The sequence below is a fragment of the Chrysemys picta genome, chromosome 14 (genome assembly GCF_011386835.1).
Source record: "Chrysemys picta bellii isolate R12L10 chromosome 14, ASM1138683v2, whole genome shotgun sequence".
Taxonomy (NCBI): domain Eukaryota; kingdom Metazoa; phylum Chordata; order Testudines; family Emydidae; genus Chrysemys; species Chrysemys picta.
This window is the reverse complement of record NC_088804.1, coordinates 20,253,317-20,275,245: the sequence shown is the minus strand read 5'-3', so window position 1 is coordinate 20,275,245 and position 21,929 is coordinate 20,253,317. Positions and strand designations below refer to the sequence as shown.

At 40.2% G+C, this 21,929-nt stretch overlaps 1 protein-coding gene across 1 annotated transcript in view; it reads left to right on the top strand.

Moving 5' to 3' along the window:
• Positions 1-21,929, top strand: part of PHKB (phosphorylase kinase regulatory subunit beta) — a 198,370-nt gene that overhangs the window by 53,190 nt on the left and 123,251 nt on the right. Inside the window, 2 exon segments of the mRNA XM_005289835.4 lie at positions 2,752-2,859; positions 5,421-5,501. Coding sequence (XP_005289892.2) covers positions 2,752-2,859; positions 5,421-5,501 — 189 coding nt within the window.

The window sequence follows — 21,929 nt, the reverse complement described above, 5'->3', positions numbered from 1 at the left end:
CGAACCGGTTGTTAAATTTAGAAGCCGGTTTAGAACCAATTGTTAAAGGTTCTAATTGGGAGAGGGAGGTTTTTCTGTCGTTACACTGGGGGACCGGCCCGCCTGAGCTCCCGGCTGGGGAGGTTCCTCCAGCCCCTCCCACTCCTTTTCCCCCCTCGCAGAACCTCAGCGTGTGGCGCTGCCGGCGCCAGAGCTCTGGACTGCTCCTGGGCAGCTCGGCAGCTCCTGCCGCTTTGAGCGGCATGGTAAGGGTGTGGGGCTGCAATCTCCAGTGGGCCACGCGGCATCCATACATGCTGCCCTGAGCAGCATGGTAAGGGGGCTGGGCCAGGGCTGGGAGGAGGGGTTGGATAAGGGGCAGGCAGCGGTTGGAGGGGGCGGAGATTCTAGGGGGGTGGTTAGGACGGGGAACGGGAGGGGTTGGGTAGGCATGGGAGTTCCGGGGTTCTATCGGGGTGATGGTGGATGGAGTTGGGGCAGTCGGGACAGGGAGCGGGGCGAGTTGGGTAGGGGGTGGAGTTCTGGGGGGCAGTTAGGGTGGGGGGTGTCAAGAGGGGGTGGTCAGGGGACAAGGAGCGTGGGGGGTTTTGATGGGTTGCGGGTTCTGAGGGGGACAGGATTTGGGTGGGGGTCGGATGAGGGGGGGCAGACAGGCTGCCGAAGACCCGGAGCAAGTGAAGGACCCGCCACCGAAGTGCTGCCGAAGACCTGGTAGGGAACCGGTTGTTAAGATTTTGGCAGCTCCTCTCTCTCTCTCTCTCTCTCTCTGTGTGTGTGTGTGTGTGTGTGTGTGTGTGTGTGTGTGTGTGTGTGTGTGTGTGTGTGTGTATGTGTATACATATATACATATACATACATATATATATATATATATATATATATATATATATATATATATATATATAATATTATAATGACTGTCAAGTTCAGCACATTAAAAGCTTCCATAAAAGAACTTACTTGACATTTTTTTTATACACAATAGCATTGTATAACATCAGTTGATTCATTTGCTTATTCTTGGGATTCAGACCCACTGTTCTCCTCTTTGGGTGTCTGAACTCTGATTATCACAGTGCTGTTGCAGAAAAAGGAGCCATGAAATAAAATTTGATTATGTGAGTACATTTCAAACCCATGAATTCAGAATGAGTGTGATATGCTCCAGTATATTTTCCCATAACTCGCTACAATTTTGATTGCAATAAAATGAGCTCTTTAGCACTTCAGTTTGTTTAGCCAATAGCTGAATGATGTACTTTTTAAAAATTGCCAAGTAGATTCTAAGTAAGGATAAACCAGATGCTTAGTATTATGTATGTAATTTAGACTAGAGAAGTGATTACACAGATCTTTGTTTTTGTCGTTCCCAATCAGGATAAGAAATGCTGGATGTTTTCTCTCGTTCTGTACTATTTCTAGGGTGTTGCATTTTGCTCCCAGACACCATGCCCCACTAATCTCTAAAGTTTATAGAGCTAGTTTTTTGCTTAAATTTTAAGTTAGTCTTTTTAACAGCTTCAGACCTCAAAACACAGTTATGCAATTTCCTTTGACTATCTTTAATCATTTAGTACTTGCTATTCCCTTTGCATAGTGATTATATTTAAATTCTCATGTTGTGTTCCTGTATGTACTGAAGAAATATGCAAATGTCAAAGCACCAAAATATCAGTTGAAGCTGTTACTTAGTTAACTAGGTGAGATCTGCACACTTTTGATCAGTGTTGGATGAAAAAGATACATTTTGATATAATCCAGGCACCTTAGTCTGAAGCAACCAAAAAAGTATGTATAAGACGTAGGTGTAAAAAAAGCAGTTAAGTTTCATGCTGCTGTTCAAGTAAAGAACTCTATAAGAATTTGTGTGTGCTTGTGTGTTTTTCACTGACTTGCTTTTTGCAAGATTTTTTTTTTAATTATCTATTTTAAGCCTCTTCTGGTGGTAATGCACTGGTGTATCTTGGCTAGTAAAGATTGATTCTTTGAGGTTACATAATTGCTCTTTTTCATCCCTTATGTTAAAAATGCAGGAGGTAATGCTCCCAGGCCAAAAAAAACCCAAAAAACCCACCACATCAGCAATTAAATCTTTATGTAATTACCTTTTTAAAGAAAGAAATTAAGAAAACCCTAGGCATATTGCAAGGAAGGGCAAGCTTGTGTTAAAGTTGTGTTTTAAAAAAAAAAATTGAACCCCCCCCCCCCCCAAATGAAAGTTAATATGGATGCAATAAAACCATACAGTGAAAGCATGGAATAAGATCTTTCACCCAGAGTGGAAAATGTGCATAAAGAAAACCTTTTTCAGTCTGCAGAATAACCGAACAAATGGAATGTAGTAGAAACCATTGTCTGAAGTGTTGTCCTCATAGTCGATATTGTGTGAATGCTTAGCAAGTAGCACTAGAAAGGAGATAGAAATTACTGAATCTCTATGTAGCAATCTGCTTGTGTTCATAGTAGAGAAACTCCTTGATTATGAAACCAGAGTATGGAATGAAATTACATGTATAAAGAAGCCATTATTAAACTGAACAATTCTATCATTTGAAGAAAAAAATTAATATAAACTGGAGTCAAACACTACTTTATTTAGTGCTAATTCACATAAAACTTTATTCAGTGTTAATTCAGTAATAGATTGACACTTGCATGAGACCTTAAAATACCTATCATAGATGGTGAACTTGTTTGGAGAGGGGTGTATTTATAATCCGTTTATTTCATTTTTTGAAAATTTGCCTCTAGGTTCAGCAGTTTAAGCAAGACCCCAGACCATCCAAATGCCTTCATTCTGTTTTCAGTGCACATAGTGGAGATGAAGTCTTCTCCCATGAGGAATATGGCCATCTTCAGGTAAAAAAAACAACAGTTCTCTTAAATGTGATTGCAGAATTGCCTTTATATAATATTACTACTGAATCTAATGCTCTTTCATGATGGATGTTTCTTTATAGTCTGACAAGATTTACAGAATTTTATAAATTGAGATGTCTTCAGTAACTTGTATTGAAAGGATCAAACTGTTTTGAAATCTGACTCCAAGCTGTATATCTTGTGCAGAAGATATCAATGCAACTGTTTAAAAAAAAAAAAAAAAAAAAAAAAAAAAAAAGGGGGGGGGGGGTTTCTTTTGAGAAAGAAAGTGATTTTTCAATAAATAACCCAGCATAAAAAAGTTTCTGTATGTACTGTATTATCAATAAATTGAAGGATTGCAATAATCTTATATTGGATACTATATTTTTATTAATGTTCCTAGCCACATTTTCCAGAACGCTGAGAAGTTTTTAATTAACTTTTAAAAGATTTAAAAGGCACTGCAAACTGCTGTTTTGTTTGTTTTTAATTTGTAATTCTCTGTTGTCTGTGATGCTCTCTTCTAAGATTGGAAAATATAAATTCTATACTTTTTTTTTGTCCTTTTCCATTTGCCAGATATTGATTTCCCCTCCACTGTATAACTGTGATGTTTCTTATGTAACTGACACCAAATTCATTTCATTTGTGTTCATTAGCATCCTTATTTAGAACAGAACACGCTGGCACAGCTCTAAGAACAGTGATGTTGCTCCTGAAACAGCAGAGCTAGAACCAAAGCACAAAATATTGTGTAGTTAATAAAGTGTGGTTGTTATACTGGGATTTTTTAATTTCTTGGTGCCAATATGGCCAAATTATTCCCTTCATAAAATATACCCGTTTCAGAGTCAGAAAGCTCTGTTAAAGACAGTTTACTGCACATCATTTCATGGATGGCGTGTTATGACCCAATCTGCTGCTGAATGAAACCTGCTGAACATGCACATGTCTAAAGATCGTGAGAGAAATTACATGGCTCTTGGTAAATCTGAATAAGACTGGGGAAATTGCAGCGGCCCGGTACTCTAAGCATCTCTTCCTCACAGCAATGCTATTCCTTCTAGACTTGAGCTAATGCAGCTTCTGTAGCTGGTGGCTGCCATGAAAACCACATACACAACAAAATGGGGAGGTGGGATATAATCCTGACTAAGATCAGTGAAATGTTTTGTGACAAAATCCCTGTTAATTTGCAAGGGAACGATGCCATGGAAAGGGAGCAGCCCTCCCATCTATCTCCAGCAAGTCTCTTCCACAGTGTGGCACATCAGCATCATGGAGTGGAAGTGCAGGGGCTTCTGTAAGATTGAGGGGTGGAAAGATTGGAAGGGGCATGTTGCAAAATCACTACAGCCTCTTGGTCCTCATCCTCCTTCCCAGTCCATTATGACTGTGTTTGGTTCCCATTAAATTATGTTACAACATGGGAGCAATAGATTGCGATAGAACCTTAAAATGTAATACATAAAATAAAATTGATAAAATATGACAGCTACAAAGAGTGTAGTTAATATGATCTGATGTAAATCTTTATAACTTTTGGAAATATCTGGGAAGTGTAAGAGAGAGAGCTGCCAGTCTTTTTCTGAAATAGTTACACTCTAGTTCTATTATCCAGTTCTGTCGTCCGAGTAAGTGGACTCAAAACAATAGAATCATAAAAGGTTTAGAATTTGGAGGGTATTCTTAAGCATGTTTTAGAAAAAAAATTCAAGGAAGGTCATAGTTTGGGTCCCAACTATTTCTCTAAATCCCACACACTGAAGTTAAGGCTTGTATTAATTTCTTAAGAAAATTACTGATTAATATGAACACTTTATATGTCACTAATTTAGTCTCTGAATCACCAAAATTATATGAATCCTATATTATACAAGAATAGTATATCATGATTTCATTGATGTTTCTTCTGATATTCTGGTGTAATGGTACTCAGATGAATGCTAAGGCAGTTGATAACCTAATAGTCTATTAGTGATTGGTAACAGAAAACAACAACTCATTTTTTCATAAATGTAATTTAATCATATGCTGATCAGTTGATTAAAATTAATGCTTCTCTCCAGGTGGTTGCATTAATGCTTTGTATTTTTAGGACTTAAATGGTCTGTTTTCCAGATATGCAGACTACTGTTTAAGCTACTGCTTGCTTCTTCTAGTGCTTCACTTTCCAATAACTTTGTCATTTACATAAATTTGAGATGGCTTGTCACAGGTGATTGTGAAATAATTGCCTATGGCTCAAAACAGTATTCCCAAGCAAAAATATTTTAATATCATAATTTTCAAGGAAAGCTTTAAAAACAAATGTTGTAGAAGCAGTTGTTTACAACACTGCTTGCTGCAGTTCTCTTGATCAAGTGTTCCACATCAGTACACTTACATTACATGTGTAATACTACACCGGATGAAATTTCTTAAGAATGTAACCATGTCATAGCACAAAAGTTCCCTTTTCTCTAATATCACATTTTTGTTTTGAAATTCAACTGGTCTGCCATGACCCCATAAAAGTAAAGTATACTTTTTTTTTTTAATCCTTTTCTTCACTTCAGATAAATGCTGTATCACTGTTCCTCCTCTACCTGGTTGAGATGATATCCTCAGGACTGCAGATTATCTACAATACAGATGAGGTATTAATTGAATTCTGACATTAATCAGTTATGCATGTTGAAGATTTCTCTTGCCTTTTACTTAGTTTATTAACCATAAAATTGAGTGAGTTTCTTCCTGCATTTAGGTAATTGGTCATCTAGAGATGCATCAAAAAGCCACTTATTTTTTAATGATTGCCATATTAAAGATAAGCTGAATATATAACAAATAGGTGGTAAAATGGCAAAGCTACACAAGTGCATTTTAACATGATCTGACATAAATTTTAAAACTTTTAGAACTGAATGGGAACCATAAGAATGAGAGATCTACCAGTTTCTTCTGGGATAGTTATTTTATCCTATTCTGTCTCCCTTTTCAGTGGCTTGAAAACAAGTTAATACTTGGATGTTCTCTTTTTTGCATCACTTTTTACCCCATTCCCTAACAAATCTTCAAGTTACATGCATAAAAAAATCAAACTATTGTAAACCACAAGTGAAACATCCATTATTATAGTGACATTTTTCCTACTTTGGATACGGGTTAAATAAGAATGTTAGAAACAGCAACTCTAATGCACCAAAAATAAAAATAAAAAATTCAAAAACCAGGAAATGTAGAGAAGTTTTGTAGTATGTTTAAAGAAAAAAGGATATCTTAGTAAGGCAACATCCCACCCACTTGGCCTTCCTTGCCTGTAAATTGGGAGGATTTTGCACAGTATGACGTGGCTGAGTGGAGCTATAAACAATAGGTAAAAGTGTTCAATAGGCTTTGATAAGAACATGTCAGGGATAAGATTATCAATTTTGGTTTGACATATTCCTGGAGGTTTCATCACAACATAATCTTTAATTAAAGATTAATCTTTAATTCCTGGGGACTCCAGGACAATCCTGGAGGCTTGGCAACCCTAGTCAGGGATGACATCACCCACCAGTGAAATTCAGTTCTCTGTGTAACAGAGGTTGAGTAAGAAAAAGTGGGAATCACTCACTCTGATACATGAAGATGGAACTTATTTGGAGTCATTGGTAATATACATGTGGACAGGGCCGGTGCAACCTATTAGGCAAACTAGGCGGTCGCCTAGGGTACTAGGATTTGGGGAGGTGGCATTTTCTTCGGCAGCGACCGCAGCGGACTGATTTTCAGCTGCCCCGGTCACCGCCGGCATTTAGGCGGAGGGAGCTGGGGCAGGGGGGCGCGGGGAGGGCCGCCTGCAGCAAGTAAGGGGGGTGCGGCACGCAGAGGAACTCCCCACCCCAGCTCACCTCTGCTCCACCTCCTCTCCTGAGCATGCCGTCCTGCTCTGCTTCTCTCCCTCCCAGGCTTGCGGCGCCAAACAGCTGATTGGCGCTGCAAGCCTGGGAACCGGGAGAAGTGGAGCAGCGACGGCATGCTCAGGGAGGAGGCGGAGCAGAGGTGAGCTGGGGTGGGGAGCTGCCACATGGCTCCCCGGGCGGGGGGGAGCTGCCACGGGGGGGGGCGCCTCAGGGCGGAGGGGTGGTGGGGAGCTGCATGGGGGAGATGCCTCAGGGTGGAGGGGAGGGGAGCTGCCGCAGGGCTCGGGGAGGGGGTGGAGCAGAGGTGAGCTGGGGTGGGGAGCTGCCGCACGGCTCCCTGGGCTGGGGGCGATGGGGAGTTGCTGCGGGGGGGTAGGGGAGGGCTGGGAGCTGCTGCAGGGCTCTGGGAGGGGGGATGGCGCAAGGTGGACGTTTCACTAGGGCGCGAAACATCCTTGCACCGGCCCTGCATGTGGATGACTTATATTCAGTATTTTTAGTAGAAGTTTAAAACCATTTTATGTAAATAAAATGATGTTAGTTTTTGAGCTTGAAAGGGACACAAATAGATCACGAGCTGTTAATAGTTTTAGTCTGAGCACAAAGTGCTCTTCCCCAGAGCTCAAGTTTTATTTCATGACTCTCACTTATTTTACATTGGCTTCAAATTAAATCTTTAATCAGTCACTTCTCTTGAGTTACAGCATATTCTTTCCAGAATTCCTGATATAAATCAACTTGGAGGGGTTTCTGGCTTCCTTCAAATGGATGTGTTAGTATGTGCATCATTCAATTATATAATGTCTTTAATCAAACACAGAAGACCCAGTTTAGAACTTTAGGAGTATAGTGAGTTGTACTCTTATTAACGTGAACCAGAATTTGCTGCTAGTTGTACACATCACCCTAAACCAAACTTGAAGCAGTAAACCATCTTCATGTATATAAAATTTCAGGCAGTTAATTCTTGTTTGGCCTGTTGGCCATGATGTTGTTTTTTAGTTAGAAGATATTTGCCAAATGTACGCAATCAAAATGTGTAATTTAAAATCTAAATATTTTACTGTTAAACTTCTTCTGGTGTATTAGAAAGTTGATCACAGATAACCTTGGTAATTTGGGGGGAATAGGATTGGGGAGAATGTACACGATCATCTAGAAATCCCATCTCTCCTCCTTTGTGCTCACCACTACTTATCCAGGTACTAGTGAAATGGTTATAAGTAGTATTTGTTTCATAGAATATCAGGGTTGGAAGGGACCTCAGGAGATCATCTAGTCCAACCCGCTGCTCAAAGCAGGGCCAATCCCCAATTAAATCATTCAACAGATTTTTGCCCCATATCCCTAAATGGCCCCCTCAAGGATTGAGCTCACAACCCTGGGTTTAGCAGGCCAATGCTCAAACCACTGAGCTATCCCTGTTGAACAGCTTGTGTGTTTACATGGGAAGAGCAAATCTTGTCTAAAACTGTGTATTTACTTAGCCTGACATATTACATTGCTTTGCTTGTGTTATCACCTAGTAAAGGTTTGCCTTTATTTATGCAATCTCAAGGACAAGTGATAGTGCAGGTGAAACATTCCCATTCTTAAGGTTGGAATGTGGAGGCCACTGTTGTCTGAGTCTATTAATCAGCATTTGCTTAGTGAATATCAATTGAGCACTACTAGTCTGTTTTGTGAGAAAATACAGTTGAAAGGCCTTTTTCTTTCCTCATCATTGTCATAAAGTGAGTGAGGGGGGAAAAAAAGGAAAAACTTTAATTTTCTTTATTTTGTAGTGCCCAAAACAGGGCTTTTTCCTCCTTTAATTTCTGATTATAAATGTGTGTTTTTCAACTGTCTTATAATAAATTTCTTCAACATTGCAAAAACAAAAAGTGTATTTTTCTAAGTATTTTCCAAGAATATTTGCTTCTCTTCACCACCTGTTAATTGTGTGATTTTTTTCCAAGGATGATAAACAGTGGGGCTAAAAAAAAAAAAAAAAACCTCTTCTTTGCTTACGGCTGGTATATGGGCTGCTAAAATCTGCCACTGTCATCTCATATTCCAGGAATGAGTAGATCAGATCTCTGAAAAGGAAGGTGTCCATGTTAAGTGGGTTCATTGTTTTTTTCGTTTTTCCACAGCACTTACATTCTGGGTAGTTTTTCCTCTCGGCAACCCAAATTAGAAAGATCTGGGACAACATCTGTATATGATGCCTCCATAGAGCAAGTGTTTGACAGTATTTGTTGCATTTTTAGTTTTACTTTTATATCTTCTGGTATCATTTTATAATTGGTTAACACTTTTGTGAATTTCTAATTTGCTTCGTGATTTAATGTAAGTGTACCATGGAAATCAGATCTCCTTGGCACAAGAATTAGGTTCTTTGTGCTGCAGACTACATTTAAATGCTAAAATCATATGCAATTGAGTTGCTTGATTACTAAAGTTTTACTAATGTAGCTTACATTATCATACACTATTATGTTAATATCTTGTTTTTGACCCATATGTCAAAAAACTAAATTACACCAGTCAGGGATGTGGCCCATACACTTTTTCCACTGTAATTTATGCTGGTGCACTCAATTTAGAGTTTGAGACACTTAGACTTTTAAAATACTTATTACTATCTAGCACTTGAGGGTGGTATATTCTCCTTATTCTCTGACACTGTCAAGTGGTAAGTGAAATCGTAGGATTTGTAATTGATATGAAAAGTGGATATAGAACATTCTAATGGACTAGAAAGCAATCAATCCTATTTGATTTATGTAAGACTTATGTCTAGACATCCATAATTAGAATAGGTTGGCTGTTGTGTTGTCACCAATCAAGTTGTCAAGCAATGTAAGGATGCATTCAAATTAGCCCCTACGTGTTCTTCCAACACTGCTGAACTTCAAAGTAGTTTTTTTTCATTAATGTGATAGATTAGTAGTAAACTCAGATTTATGAGGTTGTATTTACGTACAGATCTACAGCGGCTCAGCTGTGCCACTGTAGCGCTTTAGCAAAGACTCTGGTATGTTGAAAGGAAAGCTTCTCCAGTTGGCATAGTCAGGGCTGGCTCCAGGCACCAGCTTGCCAAGCAGGTGCTTGTGGCGGCCACCCCAGAGAGGGGCGGCACGTCCAGCTATTCGGCGGCAATTCGGTGGACAGTCCCTCACTCCCGCTCGGAGCAAAGGACCTACCACCGAATTGCTGCTGCAGATCGCGATCGCGGCTTTTTTTTTTTTTTTTTTTTTTTTTTTTGCCGCTTGGGGCGGCAAAAACCCTGGAGCCGGCCCTGGACATAGTTAATTCACCTCCCTGAGAGGCAGTAGTTACGTTGACTGGAAAAGCTTTTCCATTGACATAGCGTTGTCTGCACGGGGGCTTAGATCGGTATAACTGTGTTGCTCAGGTGTGTGTATTTTTCACACACCCTGAGTGATGTAGTTATACCAGTATTGGTCTGCAGGGTAGACCTGGCCTATGTATCTTTGGATTTAGGATAAGAACAGAAGGTTACAGACTTCAACAGTATGCCTTACAGAAATGTTTGTTATGATGTAATAGCAATGCAGCCATATACTCACTCTCTCTGAAAACCTCTTGTTTCCTTAAACTTCTGAACCACTTTCCATTATAAGAGTTTCTCTTCCCATCATCATTTAATTTTTAAAAAAACCTTTTATATGCGCTTGCATTGAATAAACTAGATTGATCTTTCACAGCTGGCAGGTGATGGTTATTCAGCATTTATTTTGCGACAAGCTTAAAACAAACCACAGGTGTGTTTCTTCTCAGGCCCTATTATCAAGCAAATCTTAGCAGTCTTTTGGTTAATCATTTTAGCTACTTAGGAGAAGGGCAAAATAACAAAAGAAAATAAATTAAGAGAGAGGAAAAAAATGTAATTGATTATACAAAAAATTAACAGCCTCGCCTTCATCATTCATTCAAACAGACCACTCATACAAAGGAATTCTCTGTCTGTTTGGAAGACAAACAAATAACTATACACTGAATGAACTGAAACATCAGAAATTAGTTATCTAGATGCCAAACCCTTCTCTTAAAACATAAAGAGCTTGATGGCTGGCACATTACACATGGAATTTGATTTTCTCCCTTCTTGTTCAGGGAAAACAAAGTCTTCACTCATCCTGTTCTGAGATGTTATGCACCTTTATTAGATGCTACCCTGCTCCTTTCATGTTAGAAATATTTATGAGCGCCATATCTAAATCATAGAATACATTTCTGCTGTTACCATTATTCTTTTTTATGATGCCAGTTTTCTTGAATAAAGAGGAGGAATCTTCAATAAATGAAGGGTCTTCAGAGGACACTGAACTCTCCCCAGGGCAACAGAGAGAACAATAAATGTAGCAGTATCTAAAAACAAATTGGGTACATAACAGGGTGGAATATAATGGGATGCTCGTGCAGCCATCTCGGAGTTAAATAACTCACTTGGAAATATTGCTTCTAAATGTTTTGGTACATAATATCTGTGCAGTACCATGTTATACACCAGAAGAAAATGTTTTTGTAAATGTCCACTTTTTATTTAAGTGCAATGTATATAGATAGAGCTGGTAGAAGCCTTTATTATTCATGTTACCTAATACTTTCCACTATAAAAGATTATTATGACCTTGTCTGAGAAGCACTAACTGTTCAGCTGTTTGCAGCAAACCTTTAAAATTGCAAGGTCAAAGCCTTGGGGCTAGAGATGTGCCTTTTGCTTGGCCCATGAAATTTGTTTAGGTTTGGATGAAATATAAACTGTTTAACTGTAATTTCCTGTCTCTCACTTGTGTTCCTCAGGAAATGTTTGGCATGAGAACATAATTCCATATTCAGTGCAGGGTTTGGATTATGTTCAGTAAATAAAGTAGAGGCCATATATTGAATGATGAAGATGAAAAGAAATATTGAAATGTCCCACCTTCTCTGAGCAGGAGAGTCAGCAGTCCTGGGGAAAAACCGTGCATAATCATGTGATTAAAGACTATATCATTATGCATATGTGGGCTGAATTAAGATTACATGGGCAACCTAAATTCTGATATTCTCTATCTTTTGAGTGCTTGCCTTTTCAACCTAAATACCCTCCTTTTAACATAGGGTTTGTGGGTGGTGGTGTTTTTGGGGGGCGTTTTTTTGGTACTTAATTAATAATGATGAGGGAGAGACTATATCTAGTTGTTTTGTTTTAAACTATACCCATGCGCTTATCTTCATCAGGGCATATTAAAAAAACAAAACCACTGATGACGCAAAAGAGATGTGATAATCTGAAATAAGAGACAAGTTTTAAAAGATGTAAAAGAAGCCAAAATGTTAATGGGAAATGTCAAGTGGTGAAACTGTTAGTGTGCCTATTACAATTACAAACATGTTTGTTTCAGATGGTTCGCTTTACCAAACCGTATTTGCAGGATTTATGAAGATTATGGAATACATTGCTTCTTCTAGTATGCAAATTTATGTCAAGGTTTCTTAAGAGGGATTCACTGAAACCAAATAATGCTGATAAGTTTCCAGTGCTATGCTACCACAGTTAGTCACTGTAACTCTAACCCAAGTGATTAGGTTTCTGAGTAGCTTTGTATAGAATTTCAGAAAGTTGAGTAAAGAGAACTCTCATCAGCATAATAGGAGAGAAAAAATTGACTTCCATCAGTTTCTTTAAGACAGCAATACATATACTGTACTATGCATTGAATCTAGAGCTGGCTGAAAAATGGAAATCCCTGCCTGGAAAAAAGAATGTATTGGGGATGGAGAAAGGATGGCATCTCAAAGTCATCTTCTCTGTCTTAGAGCTTGAAGTTTAGCAGAATGGAGGGTCTCTACTGAGAGAGAACATTCTATCTCACTCCCTGCTTTTTCCTTCTTCCTTTTTCTCTGTGAATCTGTGATTGTGTCAGGCTTTATCAGCTGAACCTGTCTCCACTCCAAGGACTACAAGCCATTTTGCTGTTCATGATCTCCATTAGACTACCAACTTTCAGCTCAGTGGAATCAGCTTAAGCACACTCTGTTCTGCAGGCAGCCTGGCCATGCCTGATAGTTGAGATGGCTGCTTCAGCAAGATATTGCTTGACACTGGAAGGAAAAGACAGCAGCATTAGACAGGCTTTGCTAATTGGTGCCATCCTGGACTTGCTATGTGTCCACTGTGTTACTGATCTTTCTTCTACAATGGCTAATTCTTCAAGCTTCCCCAAAGCACTGGTGGCAACCGCACACATCTTTTTCATGTCAAGATTCCATAGTTTTCATTCTTCCGTTTCACTCAAAGACCTACATCTCAACTCTTTGAGGCGTCCAGCAGTATTCAGTGTCCTATGAATATGTTGTAGGAACAGAGCCTGATATTTTAGCCATGAATCTCTAGATTCACAAGACTCACCCACAGCCAGACTAAGACTGGCTTGTCTGACTGGGGTCTGTATGATATTATAAACACTGTTATCCCCCTCTGCAGCTACCATGGAATGAGGAATGGTTCCTTGTCACTATTGAAGTAGCCTTCCTGCTTGTGAATCTCTACACCCAGGATGATGAAGTTTGGATGCTTTATCAGTCAAAGTGCTGCATTTTTCCATGATAAAGTACTTATCAGGACTCTGCTACAGTTCAGCCTGAACATATACTTATCCCTCCACCTAAATTAGATTAATTTCCATCTTTTTGCTATTGTAAGTTTAGCGCCCTCGTGGCCAAGATGGAGTCTGCTCTGCAGGGAGGTCTGGCCAAGAGAAAGCGTGCGCAGGAATGCAGCAGGAGAAATCCCTTCCACCCCAGGGGCACCTGTTCCAAACCCCTCAAAGTGAACACGCACACCCACAGGAAAAGTACAGTGGATATAACAAGGGAAATATTTATTTACAGAGGGATGAGAGGAGAAAAACAACAAGGGGAAATATAGGGAGAGCAGTTAAGACAGGGCTGCATCCAAACCAAAGCCCCACAGGCCCAGTGGTAGCACAGTCTGGAAGGGCAGACATTGAGCAATGTGTCTGCACACAGAGTTCAGAAGTCCTGAGCAAAGTTCCAGTCCAGTGGTGAGTCTTGGGTGCTCCTGGTCATCTTCAGCGCCAGTGAACTTTCCCCCAACAAACCCCTCCGGTGCCCTCTTCTGCCGCTCTCTGCAAAGCCACACAGAGCGACCACCTCCCCACTTAACTAGCTAGCAACCTCCCTCCTTGTCCTCAATGCAGAGTCACAAGCCCCAGTACTCACAGCCCCATGCAGCTCTGGGCAGCAGTGATACTGGGTCCAGCTCCGGCCTGTCCTCAGGCAATTCCTCCTTGGCACAGTGCTCCTCCTGGCTCCTGTCCTGGGGTGTCCCCGATCGGCCCTGTCCGTCCCAGGCTTGAGGCAGGTTCTCTTCTGCTTCACTTTTCCAGGGCCTGCAGGCTGCCTCCCCCTCTCCTTGGAGCTCCAGTGCTGCCCCCTGAAGTTTCCCTCCTTTTTTCTTACTCTCTCCCTTCCCCTTAGGAAAAAGATTTAAAGGGCCATGCTCTCTAAACCCCAAAGGGGTTACACTATTTTACAATGGTTTGGCACTATTATTTGGATTTCAGAAGGGCATTTGTATGGCAATTACAGAATGCTATTAATATCTGAGAGAGACTTTTCTGTATCCCACCCTCTTCATTGGATCCAGGGCAGTGTTAGGGATGGAGACAATCTGCAGAGTCATGACATGACCTTTGATTCCATTACCAAGTTCTATATGACTGATCTGCATATATTGGCAAATAGTGCATTGTTGAAGACCTCTAGGCTGCCATTTGTAACTTACTTTTCCTTTCTTCTTTTTCTTTTTTCCCTTTTTCTTTTTCTCTTATTTTTCCTTTGTCTTCTACTGTTATTACTAGCTAATTCTCAATTGCTCACGTTGGTGAATGGGGTAATGTATTAAAGTGCAACTTTTTTTTTAATCTGTAAATTAACTTCCAAATAGAATACATAATCCTGCAGAGTGGAGGATCCAACTCTTAATAGTAATGTGAATGGTCAATAATGACATTGCAGTTCATATCCTAAAAGCCTGGGATCATTTTCTTGGTTGTACTTTTATCTCCTACCTTGTTGGTGGTAATGTAAAAGAGCTGTCTCTAACATTACTACATGACCTGACAGAAATTATTCCGGATTGGTGGATATTTTTATGCTGTGAGAAGATGAATTTAGTGGTAATGTACAAAATTGTCCCATTACAAGCAGGTGTATAAAATGCAGCTTTAAATTCCTTTCCCTAATTAACTTAAATGCAGCTTAAAAGTTTCCACTATTAAATAGAGTATTTTGTGGGATACTGAATTTTTAAAGGGGGAAAAAACCTTAATCACTTATTCACTTGTGAAATGTTGCCCTATTGTTTTCTTCTTATATTTATAGCTCAACCAAAATAACTACAGAAAATTTCTTTTTTGTTTAAATATTACTCTGCTATTAAATATTTAATCGTTTTCTTTCACCTAAAGCCAAGAGAGCCTTTGTCACAATACAGGACACATTTTTCTGAAAGTCAAGCCTTTTAGGCCATTTTTGAATGTTTCATTTATTTCTCATTTAGAAAGTTAATTTGTGTAGGATGTGTACTGTACATTGAGTGCAGTGAAGTAGTTCATCACCACTTTTTTTTCCTCCTCAGAGATCAATGAATTAGATCTGTTAGTAGATGGAAGGGCTGAAAAGTTTAACAATTTTAGATACAAGTTTAATGGGTTTTGCTTCCTTGTGATTAATAGTAAGGTTAGTCAAACTCACTTAAAATAGAAGTTGTGATCATTTTCTATTTGTTGCATTTTTATTACAAAACATATGGTAGAACACAATAACTTCCAAAATATTTAAAGTTCCAAGTAAGCATGTAAAGCAAGCCAGAAAAAAAAAATCTGAAAAACCTAATGGTGCGTGTTGCAATATTTCTGATCAAACTAATTATTTGGTTAAACAGCTTAAAAATGAGGCCAAAGCATTTAATAAAATGCTCAAGTGGTTCACTGAATTAAATAGCTAAATAAATTAAACTTTCCTCTCCATATTCCTCTTGTTCATTTTCTTTCATGTTAAAAAAGCACCAAGAAGATTTCTGGGATTCCCTTCAACCTTGCCCTGAAAGTAGGATTGCAGGGTCTATGTTGTTTCCTTCTTTGATGAGGTTTGATAGGGTTTAAAGTTGTCTAAATTTTAGTGTTCTCTCTGCTTGTTCTTGCTGAGGACTGCATGCTACAGGTTTTGCTGTCATCTTTCATTTCTTGGAGAATGGTACTGAAACAGGGCTGCTATGGTTAAAGGTGCTGACAGATGCCTGATATTCACCAAATTATCATCTTAGGAGATGTTGTACGCAAGTCTCTTTGCAAGGAGAAAATAATTGTTCACAAGACTGCTTATTGTCAGTAGTAGCTAAAAATGATTACATCTGTTTGAGCAATGCCAATTGCAAAACTAATTATATTAGTTCTTCTATCTTGGAATCCATAGCAAAGAAAGCAGAATGTAATTGTTTGGTAGCTAGTTTTCATGCAAATGAATGAACTTGAACACAGGAGCTACGTAAAAAGCTGAAATAACAGTGGTGTTATTTTTCACTCATCCAAGCTACATGCATATCCTTTACAATTGCTTGTTCTATACCTGATTGACTTTTGAATATGTCAGGTTACCACAAACAGTTCCTAATTTTTGTATGAGCCTTTTGGCACTGACTTTGTTACGTCAACACATCTATGAGATGAGTAATTTCTCCGTGAACGTGTGGATTGACAGCAATACCTTTTTTCTGTTTGGCTGCTTGCTTTTCCTTAGTATTCTAAACACAAGGATGGAAAATGTTCCATAGACTCTTGTAATATTTATATCTTTCACCATTCTTTCATAACCATAATGGCCAGCGGCATATAAGTATGATTAATGACCTTGTATGGTTATTCAGTGCTGACAAAGTGCAGTGCTTCTTCATGGAAGATGCTTCCTAATGAGTGTATCTATGTCACCACATTGTAGGCTACCATAGCTGGGAGAGGGAAGACTTTCAGCCTGAGTAATCTACATGTTACTGTCAAAATGAAAAGAGCATTTTACTTTAAAATTAAGCTTAAATTATTAGTCTGCCCAGGCTATTCTGATATTTTTATGGCACCACTAATCCTCCTCAGATACTTGCAGACAGAATCTATCCTGAATCACAGTGTGGCTTCAGATCTGAAAGGTCTACTACTGACATGATCTTCTCACTGAGACAACTACAAGAGAAATGCAGAGAACAAAAAAAGCCCTCTACATAGCCTTCATTGATCTCAGAAAGGCTTTTGACTTTGTCAATAGAAGTGAACTATTCGAGCTTCTAGAAAAGATTGGATGCCCCCCAGGCTCTTAAGAGTGATTTGATCCTTCCAGGAAAACATGTATGGCACAGTCCAATACAACGGCTCAATGTCTGAGGCTTTCCAGATTCGTAGCGGAGTTAAGCAAGGTTGTATTCTTGCCCTAACTGTGTTTGGGATCGTCTTCTCCCTGCTACTGAAACAAGCTTTTGGTTCCTCAACTGGGGAAATCTACTTGCATGCAAGAGCTGATGGAAAGCTGTTCAATCTTGCAAGACTCGGGAGGCCCTTATCCAACACCACCTCTTTTTGAGCTTCTAGAAAAGATTGGATGGCCCATCAGGCTCTTAAGAGTGATTTCTTCCTACAAGGAAAACATGTATGGCACAGTCCAATACAACGGCTCAATGTCTGAGGCTTTCCAGAAAGAAGCTCATCTTCAAAGCCTAACGGACAGTTTTTCCAAAGCCTGCCAAGACTTCAGGCATATTATAAGCCTAAAAAAGATTAACATAATGTGCCCAGGAGTTGAAAAAGCACCCTCCATCAAGATCAACAGCTATGAACTTGAAGCGGTGAATGAGTTCACACACCTGGAGTCCACTATCGCAGTCAACCTTTCACTTGAAACAGAACTCACCATCCACATTGGAAAAGCCACCACAACAATGTCTAGACTGAACAAGAGGGTATGGCAAAACAACAAACTGACAGAACACGCAAAGTCTGTGTGTATCATGGATGTGTTACACTGCTCTACAGCCAAAATGCTTCTGAAATAAATGTCGTCAAACTTTACTAATTCTGGGTCACTGAGAATGAAAATGATGCTTAAAATTGTTGATTGGCTCTAGTTTTCAAGATATGCTATTGAGTCAGTACATACGACCCTTGACTTGGGAATGGCGGAGGATAAGTGAGTTATAAAGGGAAGGGATCTCAATTTAAACCAGAAATGACTGAAATACATCTTTGACTGGATCTATGAATAAATCTATGACAGGGTTTGGACAGTACTTGCTTTTTAGGCAAAACAATGAATGATGCAATCTGAAGCTGGTATTGCATCATACATGATATGAATTGCATCATGTTATTCCTAGAAGTCATGGATGATGCAATCATAATGAAGCTTACATCACTCTGCTGAACAAATTGCCCTATATCAGCTCTAGAAATCATACAGTGTCATGCTCTCTTATTTGTCAGTGTTTGATTTTGCAAAGGGACACATTTCTGTTTAGCCAAAGTGAGCAGAGATGCCTCATACTTGTGTGAACAGTGCAGATAACTTCTGCTATGTTTGTGGTGAAGTGACTTTTGCATCACAAAAGCGCAGTATAACCACTATGGTTAAGAAAGCCTATCACCTTTATTTTGGCTGCAAAATTGGAGATCGGGACAAGAGGTGGGCCCCACACATATACTGCAACACTTGTGCAACAAATCTTCGCCAGTGGTTGAACAGGAAAAGGAAATCTATGCCTTTTGCAGTGCCAATGATTTGGAGAGAGCCAACAGATCATACCAGCAATTGTTACTTCTGCATGGTGCCTCCAGTTGGGAAAGGTGTGTCAAAGAAGAAAAAGTGGACTGGCAAGGAAAAGACGGCATGGAAAGCCTTCCAGTTAGTGGCAATAAATTTTCTCGGAAACAACAAGGCAGACAACTACAGGTTGTTGGTGGAAAACCTCCTCAAGGCATACAAAAGCCTTGGTTGCAACATGTCACTAAAGATGCATTTTTTGCACTCTCATCTAGATTTTTTTCCACCGAATTGCGGAGCAGTGAGGGAGGAGCGCAGCGAGCGATTTCACCAGGACATTGCAACAATGGAGAAACGCTATCAGGGCAAATGGAGCCCATCAATGCTTGCAGACTATTGCTGGACAGTGACAAGAGATGCTCCATTTAATGAATACAAGAGACAAGCCAAGAAGCGCCGAGTAGACACTGAATAGGACTAAACTATGTACATAATAGTATTTTGCCTTTTGTTTCATAATAAATTTTATTTATATAACCCTTTTGCTGATTTTTAAAGTGTTACATAAACAGGACAGGTGAAATATCTTCATGTAAAGCAACCATAAACACATGAAAAGGCCTAGGTTTACAATTTATGATTAAAACTCTACTATCTACACAATATACATAGACATAAAATGTAAAAACTTAAATATCTTAGAAACAGTAGCCAATCAGTTGTTTTAATTGTCATATTTGAATTCAGCACATCAAAATACATAATAAATAGCACATTTTATCTCTGAAGCAGACATCATCTCAAAAATTGTAGACCAGTGTTATCAGCACACTTTTGTATGGAAGGGAGACATGGACCTTATACTCTCATCAGGAAAAGAGGCTCAAGAGCTTTCATATGTGGTGCCTTCGTTGAATTTTTTGGAGGGACAGAGTCACCAATACAGATGTGTTCAAACGGGCCAGCATACAAACATGTCTCAAACAGAGACGGCTCTGCTGGCTTGGGCATGTGTGCCGAATGAATGATGGGTGCATCCCAAAGGACCCCCTCTACGGTAAATTGGCATCTGGAAAAAGACCCAAAGGATGCCCAAAATTGTGTTTCAAGGATGTGTGCAAGTGAGACCTCAAAGAAATGGACATGGATGTGGACAAATGGGAAGCTCACACTCAAGCCCCCAGCCTTTGGAAACAAGTGCTTAACAAAGGTCTTCGGAGTTACGAGATGAAGCAGTCCAGCTTAGCAGAGGAGAAAAAAGCTTGCAGAAGTCAAAGCCCAAAGGATCAAAATATCATCTTTTAAATGTGACAGATGCGGCAGAGATTGTCTCTCTCGAGTGGGTCTCTTCAGCCATGTTCACGGTTGCCATAAAACCAACTGAGTTAATTCTTTACTTTTCAGGGGTGCATACCCATGGTCTCTCAAGACTGAAGGATGCCTACTACTCCCTGATCATGCATGTGGAATGGTTACTATGTGTCATATTATAGTGAACCTTGTATTTTGCAGTAGTCCACTTGGAGATGAATGGTGGTGGCAAAGCTGTTCTTTAGGTCTAATTTTTGCATTGTAAATACATCCACAGCTGCTACTATAAGTTAATGCTCATTCAGAGCATTAAACCACTGCTAGAAACTAGGTCTAATATAAATGAATATTCTCTGCAAAAAACGCTAATCCTTTCACCTTGAGTTGTCAAGATCTGTGTTATCAATAAAGTGGAGTGCTCCAGTTTTGCTGCAACTCTTCAGTTGTACAAACTCTGAGACCGCCCAGCTCTCAGTTTCTTCTCCCTCCTACTTATACAGTTTCTCCTGTAACCCATCTCTGCCTCCTTCCTTTCCATGGTGCTGCAATTCTTTCCCTAAAACTACCCCACTGCTCTAGCTGTAACAATCCAAGCCCTCCTCATTCCTGCTACTAATTTGACTTCCTCCCAGTACTAAAAATTAAGAAACCATCAGTGATGAAGAGGGTCTGATCCATGCCAGGACATTTCTCAAATATCAAGGTTGGATGTCTTTCTGAAAGATATGCTTCAGGCAAACACAAGTTATTTAGCTCAATAAAGGGTAACTGGGTGAAATATAATTGCCTGTGGTATATAGGAGGTCAGACTAGATAATATGATCTCTTCAGGCTTTAAATGCTAAGAACTAGGAATTGGAAAATGCAGATTATGTTCCTGGCTCTACGACCAATTTACTGAGTGACTTTGGTCAAATCTGCATTTCAGTTCCCCATTGATAAGGCCCTTCGTTATTGGTGTTTACCAATTGTCCCAAAAAAATTCCTATGTTTTTGAAAAAGCCAGTATTTGTGGTTTTACTAATTTTCACTAAATATTGACTTTTTTGGGACCCCGGAATTTTCACCAGGGGAGTGGATGGGTCCACACTGAAGGATCAGAGGGGTTAGCAGGGGCTCTGTCCAGCAAGTGGGCCTGTACTCATGGGGTGCAACTTTCTACTCCCCTCCTGACCCTGTTCCTTCAGTGCTGCCCTGTCTGTTTCTTCTACACAGTGGGGGAGCAAGATGGGCAGGGAGCCAGGTCACAGCAGCCGAGACTGCCTGACCACTCCAGGGAGTGGCCCTCCTCGCCAAAGGAGAGCACTCTCCTAACCCCAGCATTTCGATGTGGGAGCAGACAGGGCTGAGCTGAAGGTCCAGAGTCTGGAGAGAGCTCCACTTTCAGTTGCTGGGACCAGACTCCCTGGCCTTCTTGCTCTTCCATTGTGTGGTTGCAGTAACCACCAACCAGCAGTTACCCTCCTTTGCACTCTTGCAAGCAGTAGCAGAAGTCTCCCTGCACCCTAGGACTCTTGACCCTTTGCCAGACAGTGCCCCCTTCTGATCCTGGCCCTTCAGCACAGCCCCAAAGTGCAGAGCCCTGTCCACCTCCCCTTCCAGAGCAGAGCAGAGGAAGCAGATAGGGCCGTGTGGAAGTCAGCAGGGGACTTCAGTCAGGAAGGTGCCAGTACTCCTGGGGTTCAGCCTTCCACACCCCTCCTGACCCTTTAGCGCATGTCTGCTTCCTCTCTGCGGGAGGGGAGCAAGATGGACAGGAAGCTGGATCCTGGCAGCTGAGACTGCCCAACTGTTACAGGGAGCAGAAAGCTTTCTCAAATGCCACCTGATTAATACCCCCTTCTCTCCAGTCCATGAGTTCTGGGCACCCTTCTCTCCTCATCCCCTATGAATAGTGGGCGACATTCCCCCCGTCCGCCTCCCTTGTTTTTAATTCTTACCAATTTTCTTCCATTAAAGTTTTTGAATATAAAATGATAAATTCCAAGGAAATTAAAACAAACAGAACTAAGAAAAAAAAGGCCTTACCTATCTATATGTCCTGAA